Here is a 21482-nt window from a genome sequence, read left to right on the forward strand (position 1 = left end):
GCCTCCTGAGTCACTGGGATTACAGGTGTGCACCACTGCACTGGGCAATCAAACATATCTTTAACACATGTTCCAATAATATAGCATAAATATATAGTATATCCAAGAGAATTTAAAACAAATACACACAAAAATTTATACAGCATTATTCACAGTCAAAAGCAGAAAACAAATGTTCATCAACTGATGAGTGAATAAACAAATGTGACATAATCGTGCCATTAAATAATATATTCAGTCCTAAGAAAGAAACGAAGCACTGCCACATGCCACAACATCAATGAATCTTGAACCCATTATAGTACATGAAAGAAACCAGACTCAAAAGGCCACATATTGTATGATCCACATGAAATATCCAGAATAGACAAATCCATAGACAAAGCAGATTAGTGTTTGCCAGGGGCTAGGAGAAGGGAGAGATTGGAGTGACTGATTGCTAATGAGTACAGGGTTTCTCTTTGGAATGATGAAAACATTCTGGAATTAGATAGTGGTAGTGGTTTCCAACCTTGTGAAAATACTAAAAGCCCACTAAATTGTGCACCTTAAAAGGTGACTTATATAAAATGTGAATTTTATCTTAGAAAATTAATTAAGAAGTAGGTTTAGCACATACTAAGTGCTCAATGACCATTTGATCTTCTCTTCTTATAAAGAGTATTTCAGGGCTGGGGATGTGGCTCAGTGGTAGAGTGCTCGCCTGGCATGCCTGGGGCACTGGGTTCAATCCTCAGCACCATATAAAAATAAAATAAAGTTGTGTCCACCGAAAACTAAAAGATAAATATTAAAAAATTCTCTCTCTCTCTCTCTCTCTCTCTCTCTCTCAAAAAAAAAAAAAAAAAAAGTATTTCAAAGGGTGGTCTCTAGGTCAGCAGCACAGCATCAACTAGGAACTCATTAGGTATGCAGATACTCTAGGGTGGGGTCCCAAAGTATTCAGTAGGCCATGCAAGTGATCCCAGGGCATGCTCAAGTTTAATCCCTCCAGTGAAAAACAACCCTTTACCTCCTCTCAGGGTAGTTAACAAGTACTTCCAAAATCTCCAAGGCAGATTTCTCTACAGAGTAAAACAACATTATGAGTTTAAGAAAACTAGTCTCTACTTTTTGGGGGGCGAGGGGGGTGACTTGGTGCATAATAATTAAATAGAAGAGTAGGTTTCCTTGTGTCATATTCCTACATACACATAATATAATTTTATCAATTTCATTTCCGGTACCTGCCTTTATGCCCTTTCCTCCCTCTCCCAATCTCCTCCATCTATCCTACTGGACTCCCTTCTTTTTTCATGAGATCCAGTTGTTTCCTTTTTTTTTTTTTTTTTCCCTTGTTGCTTCCACATATGAGGGAAAATATACAACCCGTGATTCTCTGGTCTGACTTATTTCACTCAACATAATTCTCTGGAGCATTCTATCCATTTTCCTGCAAACGACATGATTTGTTCTTAATGGCTGATTAAAACTCCATTCTGGGGGCTGGGGATGTGGCTCAAGTGGTAGCGCGCTCGCCTGGCATGCGCCCGGGTTAGATCCTCAGCACCACATACAAACAAAGATGTGTCCGCCGAAAACTAAAAAATAAAAATATTAAAAAAAAAACTCCATTCTGTATATATACCACATTTTCTTTATCCATTCATCTGCTTAAGGACACTTAGACTCATCCTCAACTGGGCTGTTGTGAATGGTGCTGCTATAAACATTGGTACACACATATCTCTAGCGTTAATTCTACTGAATAAATAACAGTATCTCTACATATTGAAAGTTGATTCAGAGTCACAAGCAATATTTCAAAATTCTATGGATTATGGGTGAGAAACCAGCCTCTACCTCAGAGCAAAGCCTGTCCAAGGAAGAGGGCATGACCCTTGTCCTTAGAAAGACCCACAGAGCACTCCTAGGCACATACCCACCCTGCTGAGTTGTTTATCTACAAATAACAGGAGAGATCTGCGGAGCCAGGTGTCCCTGACTCAGTCAGGCTAGGTGAGGACCCATATCAACCCCCTAGCAGCCACCAATCAGCATGAGACAGGGAAAATACTTGGGATGCCAGATGACCCTCCCAGTAGTTTACGGTGGTTGATAACGTTGGGAAACCATGTAGTTCAGCACTACTCCCCTCGTGGCTTAAACCAATTAGTTCAAACGAATCCCCCCCTGGTACTAACCAATCACCCTTACCCAATTTGTTCCCGCCAGTGAATGTGCTAATCAATGTTAAGAGTTGTTTTTATGATTTTTCCCGCGGTGTGTGATAATTTGCTAAGAGATGCTATGATGTATGTGGGGTCCCTGCCTTCCCCAAAGAGTGTATACAACTGCTGCAAACCCTGGGCTCTGGGCCTCTCAGGTCACCAGTTGCTGTGTGCACGCGCGGAGGACCCAGCTAGCTCGCAATAAACGCCTCTTTGCTGCTTACATCCATCTTGGTCTCTGGTGGTCTTTTGGGGGTCCCGAATTCAAGCATAACATGGGGAGGTGTGGGGGGGGGTGCACAGCCTGTAATCCTAGCAGCTCCAGAGGCTGAGGTAGGAGGATCTCAAGTTCAAAGTCAGCCTCAGCAACTTAGTGAGGCCCTAAACAACTTGGTGAGAACCTACCTCAAAATAAAAAAGGACTGGGGATGTGGCTTAGTGGGTAAGCGCCCCTGAGTTCAATACCTGGTACAAAAAAAAAGAGAGAGAGAGAAAGAAAGAAAAAGAAAAGGACTATGGATTACTCTGGCTGTCAGTCATGTACACCTACATCTGTTATACTAAGATCCCTGAATGCCAGTGACAGAGATCCAACTCTGTTCACATCTCCCAGGGTGATTCTAATATGTTCCCTTCCCAATACCCTCTTGACCTCAACCCTTTATCCAGCTAGGTGACCAGAAATCCCAATTGGCGCGTCAAAAGTTGTCCCTGACAGAGTTAGCAGCCCCTTTTGACTCTGAAGGACACAGGCTTACTCCCCAGTCCCTGATACACAGACTTCTCAGTGTTGAAGTTAACAGTGGTCAATTTAATTTGCTTCATGGTATGATAAGAGTTCATGTTTGGACTGTGAGTGGTTCTGCCAGCTGTGGGTTCAGGGGGAGTAGGGATCTGCAATACCGGCTGGAGATGCTGGTCACCTATACCTTTGCAAAAACCTCCACTGATCCCAGGGCCAGCCCTGATTCAGACCCCAAGACCACACAGAGTTCCATCTGTCAGGTGAGGGTAGAACACTGACTTCTAAGAATATACGTGCCTCAGGGGCTTCCTGGCCACCTGTCCAATGGACCTTGAAGATTAATCTTAGGCTCAACTGTCAGAATTCTGAATATCATTACAAACTGCTAACCCTTTTCTAAACGACCTTTGCAACATTAATGCGCACTCGATCGCACAATTGACCAAAAGTATATCAACAAACGCTAATTCTTTACATTTGCTCCCCAAACTCTGAACAAGTGTTCACAAAATGCCAGAAATTCTGATCTCTGCACAACCAGTCCCCTTTCCAGAGAGGCCCGAGGCCCCGGAGCTGGAGAGCTAGGAGACCAGGCTGCAGCGCTGCGGCCTCGGGCGAGAAGAAGCGGACACGGCCGAGTCCCAGCCCGCGATGGTCCGAGGCCATAGCCAGGGTGAAGCGGGGTCCGCGAGGACAGAGAGGGGTGAGGCTGGGCGGGGAGAGGCCGCGCGGCGGGCGGGCCCAGGACCTGCGTCCTGTCAACGCCGGGCGCCCACCAGGGGGCGCCGCCCTCCGGGCCAGTTCCCCCCGCCCCGCCCCTCCCGCTCTGCTCCGGCGCGGCGACAGCGGCGGGCGCTTCCGCCTCCCGGGCCCGGGCCGGGTGCGAGCGGCCCCGCGATGTGGCTGGGTCCCGAGGAGGTGCTGGTGGCCAACGCGCTGTGGGTGACGGAGCGGGCCAATCCTTTCTTCGTGCTGCAGCGGCGCCGGGGCCACGGCAAGGGCGGCGGCCTCACCGGTGAGAGGCGCGCGGGCGGCCTGGCCTGCAGGCGCCGCGCTGGGCCGGGCGGGGAGGGCGCGCCGGCGGCGGGGCCGGGGACCGACGCGCCCAGGACAGGCCCAGCCTCGGCGTCGCGGCGGACAAGCACGTCAGCTCGCGGCGAGGCGCGGGGCGCGAGACCAGGAGAGGCCTAGGGGGCGAAATGACCCGCAAGCGAGGCCAGGAAGGGTCGAGAGGTGGCAGGTGCAGACAGGGCGGGGGCGTCGGGGGCTTGAGTTGGGGAGCTAGCGGGAGGTCGTGATGGGGACTGGGGGCTCGAGCAAGGCAGATGCGCTCTGGCTAGGTGGTCGGTCCGGAGACTTCGAGACCGACCCAGGGCGACCGAATGAAGACTGGCAGTCCTCTGCTGAGATTCCATGCCTGAGAGCCTCCCGGTGCTTTGCCAAGGCGTGTGCTGCTCTCTCGAGTGGGATTTAGCAGCTGAAAATCAGCGAGATCTCCCAATACTCTGCCTCTGCGTCAGCCTCAGTTTCCTTAAGTGCTGCTGAGGGCCAAGTGACACAAGCACACATTTTCTTTGCCTCTGTCGATATTACCAATTCACTAAAAAATTGCCTTTTTTTTATAAAGATCAGAGATCCCTGCTGTTGGCCTCAGCTCCCCTTCTCTCCGTCTATCCTTGACCTACCTTTTGTGCTCCTTGGTGACATCAGAGCTACTGACCCATGGCTTTACCTAATTACCAGTACAGGGTGTTCCTATGAGCGAGCCAAGGTGCCCTTTGTGGGTCTGGGGACCACCATTCACACAGGAGACTGGGCTGGGAGCTCTGGAGTTGTGTGGTATATGGAACTTGGAGGAAGTCCACTGGGCATTCCTTCAGCAGATGTTGTCCAAAGCCCCTCATGCTTCAGTGCCTGCAACCTGGCACTACTGGAACTGAGCTGGGTATCCAGGGGTAGCCTTATGGGAGACCCCAGTGCTGGTACTCCAGGTGCTGAGTGTTGCCCTGCAGGAATGCAGGCCCACTGTTTCTAGATCCTCCAATTTATCAAGAGAATTTTCTGTAAAATGTTCTGATATTCAGTGTCTCAGCTGATACATTCCTGGCAGATGCAGATGGAGGCTTCCAATAGAAGACCTCTGTGGTAATCCTCTCCTGGGCCACACCTCTTCATGTGTGAGAGACTTTACTGTTTCCAAGAAAACTCAATGTTCTTCCTTTAGTACTTCAGGTTGCCTTCAAAAGGGCCTGGAGAATCACAGGGATCCGTACTGGGCCTGCCTCCTGAACCAAGCTGTTCAGTGGGAGTTAAGCTGTTCAGTGGGAGTTAACCTCAGAAGCTACTACAAGCCCAGTGAGGAAAGGGAGACAGTGGATGACAAACACCCCTTGTTACATCACTCATCTCTCTGTGTCCTCCAAGACTGAATTCCCAGAACATCCTTCAAGGAACCATTCCTTGAGTTCCCCCTCCCGTCACTCAGCTGGGTTTGGTACATCCTGCCATGGCCTTCTTATGCCATTATAGATATTGTGGCCTCCCTAGCTCTGTCCTCTCAGGAGATAAACCATCAGTGATCCAGTTTTATTTAAGTCATCTTTTAAAACCCTACCACCCTGAACTTTTCTTTAAAGAGTCTAGTGTGACAAATGATCATCTGTTTTAAAAAAGCTTTCAGATCTTTTTATGTGGTTATGCCAACAGTTTAGAGACTCTAAAATAAAATTTCAGAGATCAGAAGAGAAGCACCAACATGAACAACAACAAAAAAAGGTTTATTCCAAACTGTTAAAGTTTAAATATGCCCTTTTGCAACTTACACATTTCAGAATATTTCAGGGGGGGGGGAGTGTAATTATTCATTGTATTTTTTAAAGATTGGATCTTAAAATGAATATGTCAGGGACAAAATTGTAAAACTTGAGTAATAAAATCAATAGAAATTGTTTCTAGCATCAACAGGAAGATGGCAACAATGTATTTTCAGATCATACCAAAAGTAGCACTTCATTAAAAGGAAGAAATACATTTCAAATAGGAACAGTGAATAGGGTTTTAGATTGGTTGATTGTTGAATTTATGAAGAGAAATGAATCAGACAAACAGTGTTAGAAAATATATATATTTCCTGCTGATTTGTCAGGAAATAGTGACATTGGCAGAGATAGCACTACTACAAACCGGGTATGTGTATGTGACAAGAAAGAAAACTTGTCCTAAAATGCCTTGGTTCAGAGATAAAGAAAACAGAATCAGTGTTTTCCCAAATTTATCAATTCTAAAAATTTACATGTCCTTTCTAGCCCATGGCTTTTGAGGTTGGAAGAAACTTCCCTAACCTTTCAGAAATAAAAATTTGTAATCCCATGCCAGAAAAAAAGACAATATTGTCCTCCTGTTCTTGATATGGAAGGTGATGTTACAAAATCATTGTCCTGTAAGAAGCAACCAGAGTTCTATGACAGAAATGTTGGAGGGAAGGGGATATATTAGGAGATGTGTCTTGCAATTAATAAAACACATTGGTATTTTTCTGAACTTTGTGATATTGTTCTTTATATTTTAATTTGCAATTTGTATTTTCTCATTCTAAGGAATACTTGGGGCTGGGGATATAGCTCAGTGGTGGAATGCTTGCCTAACATGCCCTGGGGCCCTGGGTTCCCCAGTACCACACAAAGATAAAAGAAATATGGGGCTGGGGTTGTGGCTCAGTGGTAGTGTGCTCGCCTAGCATGCACGAGGCACTGGGTTTGATCCTCGGCACCATATAAATGTAAAATAAAGATATTGTGTCAACCTAAAACTTAAAAAATAAATATTAAAAAAAGAAAAAAAAAGATAAAAGAAATACTTGATTTCAAACCTAATTTTATGTTTTTCTGAAAGAGGACCTCTCAGAATCGTTTAACTTTGGGTTCTGTCAAACCTACATGTGTGCCAGGTACACACCCCTGTAATTCCAATGACTTAGAAGGCTGAGGCAAGGAGGATCATAAGTTAGAGGCCAGCCTCAGCAATTTAGTGAAATCCTGTCTCAAAAGAGCTGGGAATGTAGCTCAGTGGTAAAGCACCCCTGGATTCAATCCCAAGTACAAAAAAGTAGAAAGAAAACTTGATTGTGCTCCTGCCTGCAAGTTTTTCTGAAGCAAGAGAATAAACAGATGCTTCCAGGACAAAGTAGGAAGGGATTTTTTTTTTTTAAGACATTAGACTCTGGCCAAAGATCTTTAAAAGAGAAGCTGTTTGCCCATGGGGGTGATGATTCAGAATGTGTCAATTTCCTTGTACTGGGGATGTCATCCTGATGACCTCTGGCTAGGCTCAGCTCCCAGGGACCTTTCAGCATGGCTGACCTCTCACCCTCCACATCTCTCTGCCCTGCTCCCAGGTCTTCTCGTGGGCACCCTAGACGTGGTGCTAGACTCCAGCGCCCGTGTGGCCCCTTACCGCATCCTGCACCAGACCCAGGACTCGCAGGTCTACTGGACAGTGGCATGTGGTAGGTGCCCTGAGTCATGAGGTCACATGTGGGAGGGAAAGGACATACAGCTGGTATTTCTGGGCAGGGTGGTGCCTACTAAGAATCCCATACTGCCTCTCACTGAGATAATAGCCAGGCCACCAAGAGGGAAGTAGAGGAGCCATTGCTTCTAGTGTATGAAGGCAACTTCACTGTTCATAGAGAGCAGGGTCAGTAGAGGACAGTCCCATGGAGCCCCATGCCCCTTCCAACCCCTGCCAAGGGCTCAGGCTCAGGATTTAGCAGCGTCCACATTCTTTTTTTTTTTTTTTAATATTTATTTATTTTTTTAGTTATCAGCAGACACAGCATCTTTGTTGGTATATGATGCTGAGGATCGAACCCGGGCCACACGCATGCCAGACGAGCGCGCTACCGCTTGAGCCACATCCCCAGCCCCACGTCCACATTCTTATATTCACCTTTTCTCAAGAAAAGGTGTCCTTACATGTGTATGTGCAAAGTGGTAAAAATTTTTGAGTCACATAGTGTGCACGTCCCCAGCTGAGGTGGATTAAGGTATTCCTCTATCTTCTTTTTTCAGCTCTCATATTGTATACAGGTAGCATTTTCACAGTCTATGTAATATGTTTTGACATTTTTATGCTTTTTGGTGATTATTTACTGATTAAAATGACTCCCAAGCAGGCCAGGCATGGTGACATATGCCTGTAATTCCAGCTCCTTGGTAAGACAAGGCAGAAGGATCACAAGTTTGAGATCAGCCTGGGCAACTTAGCAAAATCCTGTCTTAAAATAAAATTTTAAAAAATGATTGGAGATGTAACTCAAAGGTAGAGCACTTGCTTAGTGTGCACAAGGCCTTGGATTCCATCCCTAGTACTGCATATATACACATAAAAGGCTCCCAAGCAAACACCAGAGTGCTAGACTGTGATGTGTCTTACAGGAAAAAAAAAAAAATGTGTGTTAGAGAAGTTTAGGAACGTCTACCCATTCCTTAGGAATAAGTTGCAGTGCTGCTGATCATGAGCTCAATGCTAATGAATCAACAATAAATACTAAATAAAGTGTTTTTAAACAGAAACACATAAAACAAATTTATGTATTGCTTGGTTGATGAAAACATGATCAGAGGCTGGTAAGAGCCTACCCTTGCATTTCCCTTGGCGTAATAGTCCAGTATTAATTCAGTGTTCAAGGAACTACAGACTTTAAAAACTACCATGAATAATGAGAATCCACTGGAGTTGTACTAGGAGGAAGTGAACCCACCCTTCCCAAGAATGTTGGGGGAACTTCCCTTTCAGTGGGCACTGACTAGGCCAGAGTTGTTCTGATAAAATGACAGTTATAAGGTTGCTCTGATAAAAATGACACTTGTTGGGGCTGGGGATGTGGCTCAAGCGGTAGCGCGCTTGCCTGGCATGCGTGCGGCCCGGGTTCGATCCTCAGCACCACATACCAACAAAGATGTTGTGTCCGCCGAAAACTAAAAAATAAATATTAAAAAATTTAAAAAAAAAAAAAATGACACTTGTAGCCAGTGCTCAGACAACACTTCCAGTGTGGCTAGGCCCTTACCTTACTCCCTCACAAGAACATTGGCCCTGTTTTGAAGATGAGGAAACTCTGGTACAGAGGGGTTAAGAAAAATGTCTGAAGTCACACAGAGCTGCAGTTCAGACCCAGATTGCCTGCCCCTGTAACCACTGTGCTGAACCACCCTTTGGGATACAAGTGACAGTATCCAGGTCCTCGAGGATAATGGTGTTCCTTAGAGGCCTGGAAAAGATAATGAGACTAGCAAGTTTGTGGACCTTATAACTGGAACCATGCTTCAGAAGGTGGGTGGAGGAGATCAAGGAGATAAGTACCCAAGGAAGGTGGCAACCCAGAAGCAGCTTCTTCTTACCAGGTGGGCACTTTGCCCTGGGTGGTCTTTCTTCCTCATTATCACCCTGAACAACAGTGTACTATTGTCTCCTCTGTCTGATTAAATAGACTTAATAAGGGTTAGAAAGAAGAGTTTGCTCTGGCTGGGGATACAGCTCAGTTGGTAGAGTGCTTGCCTTGCATGCAGGAGTCCCTGGGTTCTAATCCTCAGCACCACTAAAAAAAAGGAGAGTTTGCTCAACACCAAAGTTACAAAGCCTAACAGTACCCTAGATATGCTGGCTTAAGAGCCAGAGTAGGGTTCTGGGAGGCAGTGAGGATTTGCCTGCAGGAAAAAGGGGCTTCCTATACGGTGGGGACCACCCTAGAGCAAGAACTTGTTGGTGTGTGCCTGGGCTACAAGGAGACCGGATACTTTTAAATGGGTGCTGAAGATGGTCGTCTCAGTCTCAATAATGCCCTTTCTTGGGGTGTAGATGGGGAGGGGACTGTAACTGCAAGAGCAGCCCCAAGGACAGGAAGAAAAGAGCATGATGCTGCAGCATGGGAGTCCCTTTGGTGACAGCAGGGCTTCATTCTAGGGAGAGACTGGCCATGCTGCAGAGTCCCAGTCCTTAGCTTCATACCACACCCTGACTTCCCCAACATCAGACCACAAGCTGACCCGGTTTCTGCCTGGGCCTCCCTCCTCACATCTGGGCTGGGTCTCAGAAGCAGTCCACCCAAATCAGACATGATTCTGTAGGTAGGGGTCCACCTACCCCCCCCTTCCCTCCTTCCCTCCCTCCCTCCCTCCCTCCAGTTCTAGGGATCAAACCCAGGGCCTCATGCATGCTAGGTAAGTGCTCTACCAATGAGCTATATTCCCACCCCTCTGACCTCCTTTTCCCAGCTCACAGCTGACTTTCACACAGGCCACATACTTGCAGGGCTTGCAGTTCCTAACCACACCTCTCCTGGCTACTATGCACAGTGCCTCCCACATCCACCAAACCTTCCCTCTGCTCTGTTGACACTCTGCCCAGTTGTCACCTCCTAGAATTTTCCTAGAAAATCTTCCCAGATTCCCCACACCCATGTAAGCTATCCTTCCTTCTTACTCTTTTGGAATTGATAAGTCTCCACTAGCACTTTTATATGCAAGTCTCTCCTGTTAGACTGGGAGCTCCCCAAGGTAAAGGCAGGCTCTACAGCCAGGCAACTAGTCCTGGGATTCTGGTTTACTTACTTCCCTGCTGTGTGACTTTGTATAACTTATTTAACCCTCTGCTTCAGCTTTATCTTTTAATCCTTTAAAATGAAAATAATAGGACTGAGAATGTGGCTTAGTGATAGAGTGCTTGCCTGACATGCATGAAGCCCTGAGTTCAATTCCTAGCACCATAAAAAAATAAACAAAATAAAATGAAAATAATAATAACTGTCTTCAAGATGTTCTAAAAATGAAAAAAGATAATCCACAGGAAGCTCTGAAAACACAAATAGTACTTAATAATCCAATTAGCTATTCCATTCCTTTTATTCTCAATGCCTCACAGAGATGACACTGTTTAAGTGTTTCTTTAGTATTAGAAGAAATTTGAATTACTTTTAACTAATAATCCTTTTAAATGCACATTCAGGCCTGGGAATATAGTCAATGGTAGAGCATATAAGGCCACCTCTAACACTTTCACATGTGTAAAATCCCAAGTTTGATCCTCAGCACTGCAAAACAAACAAACAAACATAAACATAATTAAAATGCAGACAGCAAGGAAAAGATTGCTTCTGTTTAAGACTGCCAGAAATGTATGTATAAATTAAAATGATAAATTAGAGTTTGCATCATATGTAAACTTAACTTCAGAATTCACTGAGAAAGAAAAAGAAAGAAATCCTGCCCCTACCAACTAGACTGTGGCCTTTGTACATCAGATCAAGGAGGTAAAATTGAATCCAAAGAAAAATTGTGGGAGAAAGTCAAGATAGTTTGGGATGACTTAAGGGACTTCCAGGGGAATTCTGTTTGCCTGGTGTGACTCATTGTACATTGTGTAATGCTGGGGCAGTTGTTTTCATATGGTCATCCTATTCTACTTGAGAACGATATTTCCTGTGGAATTGCTTATTATATGGACCACTTGAGCAGATGCCAAAAAACAGACTAATCAACCCTAACCTAGACAGGCCAAGCTGTGACAGAGCAATGAGCAGGTGCAATGGCTTGGAGGAGGTGGTGGGAATCAACCTAGTCTGGCCAGAATGGGATCAGGGCCACATGCTCAGCTGGTGAAATAATGTTGCCAGGTAGGGAAGGATGGGGTAACCAAGGATAGGTGCTCTAACAAAAATATCTGATTCAGGATTAGGATGTAGCACAGTGGTAGAGCACTTGCCTAGCAAACACAAGACCCTGGGTTCAATTCCCACCATTAAAAAAAAAGTCTGATTTACAGTCAAACTGGACTTGCTTCCTAGCTAAGACTCCCCGCATACCAATTTTGTGGGCCTTGCTGTAGGCCACATGATTAACTTGACCTGCTTGGGGGTCCAAGCAGGACACCTAAGAAGGGTCCAGGGTGTTCATTTCTCTTCTTATCCTTGTGTTCATTTATTCATAAAACAATTTTTGACTGCACACCCCATGCCAAAAGTGGAGTGGCAAGGGTAAGGGGAGCAGGCCAAGTAGAGACCTTTTCTCAGCCCATTGTATCTCCTCTTGGGGCTGCTCTTCTAGGTCCTTGTTGGGAGCAAACAGTCTTCCCATTCTTTAGGAATGGCATTGTGCTGCCTTCTCTGAATTTTTTCATTACCTGGGTCTGCTAGTTCTCCAGGGCCCCTCTCTGCAGAGGACAGGGATACCTCCTGGGATGGAGGGGCAGACACTAGGGGAGAAGATCAGCCAGGAAAAGCTGAAAAAGGTTGGTAACTACTTCCCTTCCCAGCAAAGCCCAGCTGGCCAGGGGCTTCACATCCTTTGGAAGTTCCAGTTGGCATCTGTGGATGCCTGAATTTTCAGGAGAGTGCTAAAACCACTTCTAAAAAGTCTCATTGTGTCAGATTAATCACATCCATATCAAAGACCACATTAAATTCTTTCAACTGGAAGATAAACCATGATCACTTAGGAAGCTTTCAGATGCATAGCTGTTTCTAGGGTGACACATACAGACCAGTGATGATCACCACTATTGGAGGGAGGGAGGGAAGGCTTTGTCTCCCACATGGCTCTCTACTAAGTTGCCTGGTGTTTTATTTTTGTTTGTTTGGGTGGGTGGTTGGTTGGGTTTTTTGTTTTTTGTTTTGTTTTGTTTTTGTGTGTATGTGTGTGTGTGTGTGTGTTACCAGCACTGTTTATTACTTATACATACAAAGTTTAAGAAAGAAAAGATCAACAAGCATCTTGAAGATTGTAGTCACTTAAATAGTAAACTAGGTCACTCATTTTTAATCTCTTCTTTGAATTTATGTTTAAGACCTTGTGATTTTATGATTTTTCTTTTCTTCACCAAACCCCTCCTCCTAGGTTCTTCCCGTAAAGAGATCACAAAACACTGGGAATGGCTGGAAAACAACTTGCTTCAGACACTATCCATCTTTGACAATGAGGAAGATATCACCACCTTCGTTAAGGGCAAGATACATGTAAGGTTTACATTTCTTTAGCAATTCTTGCTCCCCTTCTCTGGCTGGCAGCATTCATACATGGTCAGCCTCTCTGTCCTCTGGTTCTACTTCCATAGATTCAACCGACCACAATTTGAAGATATTTGGGGGGAAAATGCATCTGTACTAAGCATGTAGACTTTTTTCATGATATTGTTTCTTTTTTTTTTTTTTTTTTTTTTTTTTGAGAGAATGAGAAAGAGGGAGAGAGAGAGAATTTTAATATTTATTTTTTAGTATTTGGCGGACACAACATCTTTGTCTGTATGTGGTGCTGAGGATCGAACCCGGGCCGCACGCATGCCAGGCGAGTGTGCTACCGCTTGAGCCACATCCCCAGCCCCATGATATTGTTTCTTAAAAAAAAAAATAGCATAGCAACATAGCACTTATATTGCATTAGATATGATAAAACATCTAGAGATAGTTTAAAGTATACAGGAGGTGTGCATAGATTATATGGAAATTCTGTGATATTTTATGTAAGGGACTTGCACATGTGAGGAGTTGGGTATTTGTGGGAAGTCCTGGAATCAATCCCCTGTCTGTACAACTGTTTGTCTTATTTCATCTTCAGACAGCATAGATTTTTTTTTGAAAGAGAGAGAGAGAGAGAGAGAGAGAGAGAGAGAGAATTTTTAATATTTATTTTTCAGTTTTTAGTGGACACAACATCTTTATTTTATTTTATGTGGTGCTGAGGATCAAACCCAGCGCCCCGCGCATGCCAGGCAAGAGCGTTACCGCTTGAGCCACATCCCCAGCCCCAAACAGCATAGATTTTATTCCCATTTTACAGAGATGGAAATTAATTAAAGTGACTGCTCTCATTCTCCTAGATTTGTAAGATGCAGTTGAACACATTGCCCCTTGTTATAGTTTGGATCTTGTGTTGAAGGCTTGGTTGCCAACCTGTAATGCTATTAGGACGTGGTAGAATCTTTTGTGGGAGGAAGTTGGGTTATTTGCAGTGTGCCCTTGAAAGGGGATATTGAGAACGTAGCCCCTCTTCTCTTTTTGCTTCCTGGCCACCACAAAGCCTCCTCCACTGCATGCTCCCCACTGTGAAGCACTGGACCACCATAGGCCCAGAGCAACATAATGAAGGAACCATAGACTGAAATCATGAGCCAAAATAAACCTTTCCTCCTTATAAATTGATTATTTCAAGTATTTGTTATGGTAACAGAAAGCTGATTAATGTACCCATGAAGCCCCTTCTTATCCTGAATAGCCATTGCAGTCAGACGAAAGCTTAGCTTAAAGTTTCTATTTCTTGTAAAATGCCTTAGAACAAATATGCAGCTATACAACTGTGTTTGCCAGTACCTTGACTAACAGGAAGAAATTGGAAATGAAATAACTAACATTATTTTTAAAGGCACATATCCTTTACCTGGAAATCTATTCCTTTGAGTTTACCCTATAGTTTATTCATATATGCAGAATGACACATATATCAGGATAGTCCCTGCAATGCTGAATTAGCAAAAACACTGAAAAAATACCTTCCACGCCAATGATAAGAGAGAAAAACAGCTGTTCTCTCCTCTGAAAAATGAGAGTAATAGGGCTGAGGTTGTGGCTCAGTGGTAGAGCTCTTGCCTTGCATGTGTGAAGCATTGGGTTCAATCCTCAGTACCACATAAAAATAAATAAAGATATTCTCTCCATCTTCAACTAAAAAATATTTTTAAAAAATGAGAATAGTAATACTTGCTAGGATTTACTGAGTACTTTTTATATGCTTGGTTAGCTAAGAGCTTTATTTTCGGGGAACTTATTAAGGCATACATGGTATACATACTGGAATATTTTGCAGCCATAAAAATAATAATTACAAAAATTGTGACATTGATAAACTGATAGGGTAATAATTAGGTTATTTCCTCTTTGGGGAAGATTAACCCTATCATGGGCATTTATCTGAATGTCTTCTTCTTTCTGTTAGATTATTGCCTTACATTAGATTTCCTGGAGGCTCTTACTAGATCACAGTTTATGGTGCCAAGTCACTTTAGGCAGCCCTTATAAATCTGTGATACTAGACCTTTGTAGACCTGGGGAGACAGGTCTAATTTCTCAGCTCTTCTTCTCTGTGCAGTTTGGAGTTCAAGACCACGTTGCCTTCTATTCCAGGAAAACAGGCAAAAAACAGGCAAAGAAGTCAGAGGCAAGCCTTTACTATCCCAGCAAGAAAATTGAGCAATGATAATAATAGAAACATACCTGATGCCTCCTATAAACAAACTCATCAGCAAAACAAAAGTTCTTAATGACATAAGGTTAAAGAACAAATGGTCTGTTAGTCATCTTTCTGTTACTGTAAGTAAATATCTAAGATAGTCAACTTGTAAAGAGAAAAGGTTTATTTTGGCTCAGAGTTTTAGAGGTTTCAGCCCATGACCCAGTTGCTTTGGGATAGTGGCAGCACATCATGGTTGGAAGGCATGGCAGAACAAAGCTGTTTGCCTCATGCAAAAGAAAAGAAAAAGAAGCCAGGGGTCCCAATATCCCCTTCAAGGACGCACCCCCAAAGACCAGAAGATCTCCCACTAGGCCCCACCTCTTAAATGTTCCACCACCTCCCTGTAGTGCCACACTCCCTGTAATGCCTTTAACATATGGGCCTTTGGGGGACATTTAAGATCCAAACTATAGCAAATAGAAATTAGGAAATGTAGAGCTGAATGATCATAGAAATACTACTATATACATCAGAATTTATGGGATGCACCAAAAGCAGTACATAGAAGGAAATTTAAAGTCTTTAATCTCATGAAAGAAGAATGAACGAAAGTTAATGAGCCAGATGTCCAATTCAGTAGGTTAGAAAAGAATTCCAGGAAATGAGACAGAAGGAAGTGAGAAAGGGTCAAAGTTAATTCCTTAGAAAACAAGGGAATAAGAGAAGAGCAACCAAAAATAGAAAAAAGCCTGTGGCAAAGTGACTCAGGACTCAAGAGTGTACCCTCCAGTAAGCAATGTTGGAAATTGAATATGAAGAGCACTTACACAGAAGCAGAGCATTTATTTGTTTGTTTTAGATACTAGAATTGAACCCAGGGGCATTGAGCTATATGTATCCCCAGTCTTTTTTATTTTTTGAGATAGGGTCTTACTAAGTCACTAAGTATCTGAGTTGCTGAGACTGACCTCAAACTCATGATCCTCTTGTCTCAGCCTCCCAAGTCTGCTGGGATTACAGATGGGACCTCCATACCTAGTGAAGCAATTGTTTAAAAAATAAGGAGCCAGTGCTGTGGATATAGCTCAGTGGGAGAGCACTTGCTCAGTATGTGTGAAACCCTGGGTTCAATTCCCAGTAGCAGAGAGAGAGAGAGAGAGAGAGAGAGAGAGAAACAATACCAATACCATAAATAGCTTTAAACCAATAAACTTAAGAATTTTGACAAAATAGATGCTTTTTAAAAATAATACATATTCATTTCCAATTGCTACTATAACAAGTTACCATGAACCTGATGGTTTAAAACAACACAAATTAGGCTGGCTTAGCTCAGTGGTGGAGCACTTGCCTGGGTTTGATCCCCAGCACTGCAAAAATAAATAAATAAACTCACAAATTTATTATCTTAAGGTCAGAAGTTTAAAGTGAAAAAGCTGGGCTGAAGTCAAGGTGTTGGTAGGACTGTGTTCCTTCTGGAAGCTCTAAGGGAATCTGTATCCTTTCCTTTTCCAGCCTGTAGAAGCCACTTGTATTCCTTGCTTCTTGGCCCTGTCCTTCATCTTCAATGCCAGCAGCATAACATCCTCAGAGGAATCAATCTTTCCCTCTCTCTTCTCCTCTCTTTCTATTGTCATCTCCTTGTGGCTCCTTCATTCTTGCCTGTCTCTTTATGAGGACCCTTGTGATCATATTGTGTTCTCTCAAATGATCTAGGATCATCTCCCCATCTCAAACTCCTTAATCATGCCTGCAACTTCCCTGTGAGCCAGGCTGGTTAATCTCTATTGGCAGAGACTGATACTCCCGAGTAGAGGCTGGAAAGCCACCCAAAGGCTCAGAGTGTGGCTCTCCAGTGGGGAATGCAGAGGAAAATGCAGAGTAGGTCACTGCTAGCCCCACTGCTTCCTGCCTGGGCATCTCCCAGGAGCAGCTGAAGGGAGTGAGGGAGCAGCAACTGCCAACTGAGATCTAGAAAGGTGGCCCAAGGGGCAGGGCAGCCAGTGATGACCACCTGGCCAGGACTTGTTAGCAATGGCTGGCCCACCAAGGCTGTCTGGGGCTGCCTTGTGCTTTCTACCGGTGGGCACTGTGTTAGTCAACTTTCCATGACTACAGTGAAAAATATGAGGTGATTGGCTTATAGAAAGAGATTTATTTTGGCCCACGGTTTTGTAGTTTCCAGAGTCCATGGTCAATAGCCCCATGACTTTGGGCCTGTGGAGAGGCAGCACATCATGACAGGATTGTGTGGCAGAGCAAAATCATTACACCATCAGCCAGGAAGCAAAAGGGAAAGAAGAGGCCAGGGTCCCATAATCCCCTGTGAAGGCACCCCCTGCATATCCTAAGAACCTCCCTCTAGGCCCCACCTCCTGAAGGTTCTACCAGCTCCCAATAGGACCAAATCTTTAACACATTATGGCCTTTGGGGAACACTTTCCTAAACCATAGCAGGCACTTTCCCAGTCTTCCAATGGGATGGAACTGAGGGCAAGAGAAAACCAAGGCAGGCCTTAGAAATAAAAGGGAGCTGTATTCCCAGAGGGAGAGCTACTTCCTACAGGAGCATTCTGGGAGGCACCACAGACAGACTGAGAGAGTGGAAATGTTTTAATAGCAGCTATGGTGGTGCTGGTTTGAGAGGGAAAAAAAATGTTTCTTCTGCTTTTTTTAGGTTTTTATCTGGGGATCTAAAGACAGGTTTAACAAATGAAAAATAAACTGAAGTTTATCATCATGTATATCTCATGAACACAAGGGGAAAACTCAGGGAGGAACAGCTGGATGGTTTAGTTAGAACTTGAGTTTATGAAACACCCTCATAAATAAACAGTGCATTTAAAGAGAAACAATAGGATAAAGGAACCAGATTTTAGGCTTCCAAGGGTAAAAAGTGAGGGTAATGTTGGGGGGTGGGTAGGAACCACAGAAAGGAGGTTTGTTAACAGATGCCTCTGGTGTGCTCTGGTGTCATCTCAGCTGGTAAGTTGAGTTGTCTCTAGTAAAGGAGAATTTATATTCTGTTTTAGACAGAGAAGAGAAGGCAGAAAGCTTTTCCTAGGTTTGTATATTCTGATTTCCTTTCTAGTTAAACCAAGTGCCATATTCTGCTTTATGATGCTATAACAAAATACCTGAAAGTGGGTGAATTATAAATAAAAAAGGTTTATTCAGCTCACAGTTCTGGAGGTTCAAAGTTAAGGGGCCACATTTGATGAGAGCCTTCTTGCTGCTTCATAACATGGTGGGGGGTATTACATGGAGAGACAGAGCAAATATCTTTCCTCTTCCTACAAAGCCACTAATACCCTCATGGGGCTCCACACTCATCACCTCATCTAAACCTCTCAAAGGCTGCACCTCCAAATACAACTAACATATGACTTTGTGGATTAAGTTTCCAACACATGATTTCTGGGGAACATTTTCAAACGATAGTACTAAGAAATGGAAGGAATCAAAGTAGACCTCATATTGGGATCTTTGCCTGGGCTCATGGCTATCTTCCCTGCCTGTGGAAAGAGGGACATAAGGCAACCAAGAAACCCAGAAAAGCACCAGGCGGGCCACCAGCTCTGGCCTTTAAATGCTTTTGTAAATCCAGGAATTGTCCTAGGAAATCAGCATGTACATTTGGAATCAGTTGGCTGAGGACCTGTCCCAGGAGGTTTGGGGCTGGCCTATGGCCCAGGGTGATGCCTGTGGGCACCCAAGCACAGTGAAGGGATCATGGGTCAACTCACTGCTCTGGGGTGGGGACAGATCAGTGTCCCCAGGAGTACAGGGAGTCAATGCAAAAATGTTCTCCAGGGTGTGAGAGAGCAAAGCACTTCAAAGAAAGTGCCACAGAGGATCCCATTTGGACAAAGAAAGGAGAAAAGAGAAAAACAATGGATGCATGTATGTGGCATGTCTGGAGGAAACCAGGAAGGTGGCTAGAGGGTGAGGGAGACTCCTCTTTCACTAAACACACTTTTCTACCATAGATTGAACATCCCTTATCCAGAATGCTTGGAACCATAAGTGTTTCAGATTTTGGATATTTTAAGATTTGGGCTTATTTGCATATGCATAATGAGTGTCTTGAGAAGGGGACCCAATCATGTATACAAAATTCATTTGTGTTTCCTATATACCTTATGTACACAGACTGGAGGTGATTTCACACAATATTTTTAGGGTGTCTGTGATTTGATTACAACTTATTACATGAAGTCAGGTGTAAAATTTTCTACTCGTGGCATCATGCTGGCACCCAGGAAGTTTATGATTTGGGAGGATTTCAGATTTTCAGATTAAGGATGCTCAACATGTATTTGCATTTTAAAACCATGTTTATGGATGATATATTTCAGCAAGTTTACATTAAACTAAAATGGGTTTATTTTAAAAGTCACTGCTCAGAGCCAATGATGATGGTAATCCAGGAAGTTCTGGAAACTTCTCAGAGCTCACAGGTGGCTTCTGTCATCCATGTCCCTTGATGGCAAACAAGCCAGAGCACAGCTGCCTCCTTCCCTGAGAGCTACCAACTGTCGTCTACCTGTGCCTGTTGCCCTTAAACCAAAGTCCTAGAGTCCTGAGTTCCCCAGGCCTCTCTGCTCCTCCCTTTGACTTGGCCAGGAGTATGTGTGGGTGAGCCCAATTCCCACTATCTCCCTCCAGGGTATCATTGCAGAAGAGAACAAGAACCTGCAGCCCCAGGGAGATGAGGACCCTGGGAAATTCAAGGAGGCTGAGCTGAAGATGCGGAAGCAATTTGGGATGCCTGAGGGGGAGAAGCTAGTCAACTACTATTCATGCAGCTACTGGAAAGGCCGAGTGCCCCGGCAGGGCTGGCTCTACCTGACTGTCAACCACCTGTGCTTCTACTCCTTCCTGCTGGGGAAGGAAGGTGAGCACCAGCTGAGGCAAGTGGGTGCAACCAGGGGGTACCATCCCTCTTGCATCATGGCAAAGTTTTCACCCTCAACTCTGTTCATCCCAGCCCCTCCTCATCCTGTGTACCCTGGCTATTCTGACCTTGCCTCTGGGCAGTTTCCTGCCTCTCCAGACTGCCAGCATCCCTGGTGGGTTTCCCTCCTCTCAACCCAAGATATTCTGTCCACACATGACCATCCAAGGGGTCTCCCTGAAACCCAGATGCCACCTTAGCAATTCATGACAGGAACACCCAGACTTGAGCCAGGCACACACCTGCTTTGAGCAGGCACATATCACATTTACAGCCCACTAGTCGGATTCTTACATGCTGACTTTACAGGCCTTCTACATTTTGTTTGAGTCAGCCCATTAAAGGGCACACATCTTCCCTGAGTACTTCCAGGTTATGCAATACCTTGGGCATGTGTCACTGCTGTCACCTGCTGCAGGTCCCTCCCTGCTGGATACAGTGGCTTCAGCATGCCAAGCCACAGTCCCTGGCTTAGCAGTCAGCTCCTTCTGCTGTAGTCGCCACCCCCAGAAATAGCTCCTAGGCCATGAGCTGTTCACAGTTGTCAGGAGTCATTGCTGTTTCCTTCCACGCCTCCCTTCCACAGCCACCCTTTGCCTTCCTGCCCTTACTGCTTACCTGTCAGGACTGTGATGATCAGTCACCTCCTTGTGAGGCAGGGGCCAGTGTCCTTCCCCTGTTTGGCTGTACCATGTGGTGACTTGGTTCACACATCACTGTAGTCCCAGTCAGTGGAGCTCCTCAGGGCCAGAGTCTCAGCTAGTTCACCTCTGCACATTTGTTCCTTTCACTCTTCAGTCATTCATGGAGCAAATATTCATCAAGTGTGTTTGGTCTGGGAGGCAGTGGAGATCCCTGTGGCCCAGTCATTTCACATGGAGCATGTGTCCCAGCACAGCCAGGCTCAGGCACTGAGGAGTAAATGATATCCTCAAGGAGCAGTTCCCTCTGGAGGGTTCTAGGTACAAGTGAGAATTAGGAAACTTAACCTTGTTGAGTTGTAATCAGTGGTGCATCTGCGTTTTGGTGTCCAGTGAGTCTTGTGGTACAGTGGGTGGACGTCACACGCCTGGAGAAGAATGCCACGCTGCTCTTCCCTGAGAGCATCCGTGTGGACACACGGGACCAGGAGCTCTTCTTCTCCATGTTCCTTAACATCAGTGAGACCTTCAAGCTCATGGAGCAGCTGGCCAACCTGGCGATGCGGCAGCTGCTGGACAACAAGGGCTTTCTGGAGGATAAGGCCCTTCCCAGGCCCATCCGGCCACACAGAAACATCTCAGCTCTGAAGCGGTAGGTACTTTGCCCTCCCAGGGGACAGGAGGGTCCCACAGCAAGTAAGAGTGGGCACA

The 21482-nt window shown here is 44.8% G+C and overlaps 1 protein-coding gene across 4 annotated transcripts in view; it reads left to right on the forward strand.

Moving 5' to 3' along the window:
• Positions 1-3783: 3783 nt before the first annotated feature.
• Positions 3784-21482, forward strand: part of Tbc1d9b (TBC1 domain family member 9B) — a 51396-nt gene continuing 33697 nt past the window's right edge. For all 4 annotated transcript variants that reach the window (XM_027953299.2, XM_027953302.2, XM_027953300.2 and 1 more), the window contains exons 1-5: positions 3784-3970; positions 7349-7459; positions 12846-12964; positions 19842-20070; positions 21165-21423. In XM_027953299.2, coding sequence (XP_027809100.1) covers positions 3853-3970; positions 7349-7459; positions 12846-12964; positions 19842-20070; positions 21165-21423 — 836 coding nt within the window. In that variant the 5' untranslated portion in view covers positions 3784-3852. The remainder of the gene's footprint in view (positions 3971-7348; positions 7460-12845; positions 12965-19841; positions 20071-21164; positions 21424-21482) is intronic.

Source organism: Marmota flaviventris, chromosome 5, assembly GCF_047511675.1.
Source record: "Marmota flaviventris isolate mMarFla1 chromosome 5, mMarFla1.hap1, whole genome shotgun sequence".
Taxonomy (NCBI): Eukaryota; Metazoa; Chordata; class Mammalia; order Rodentia; family Sciuridae; genus Marmota; species Marmota flaviventris.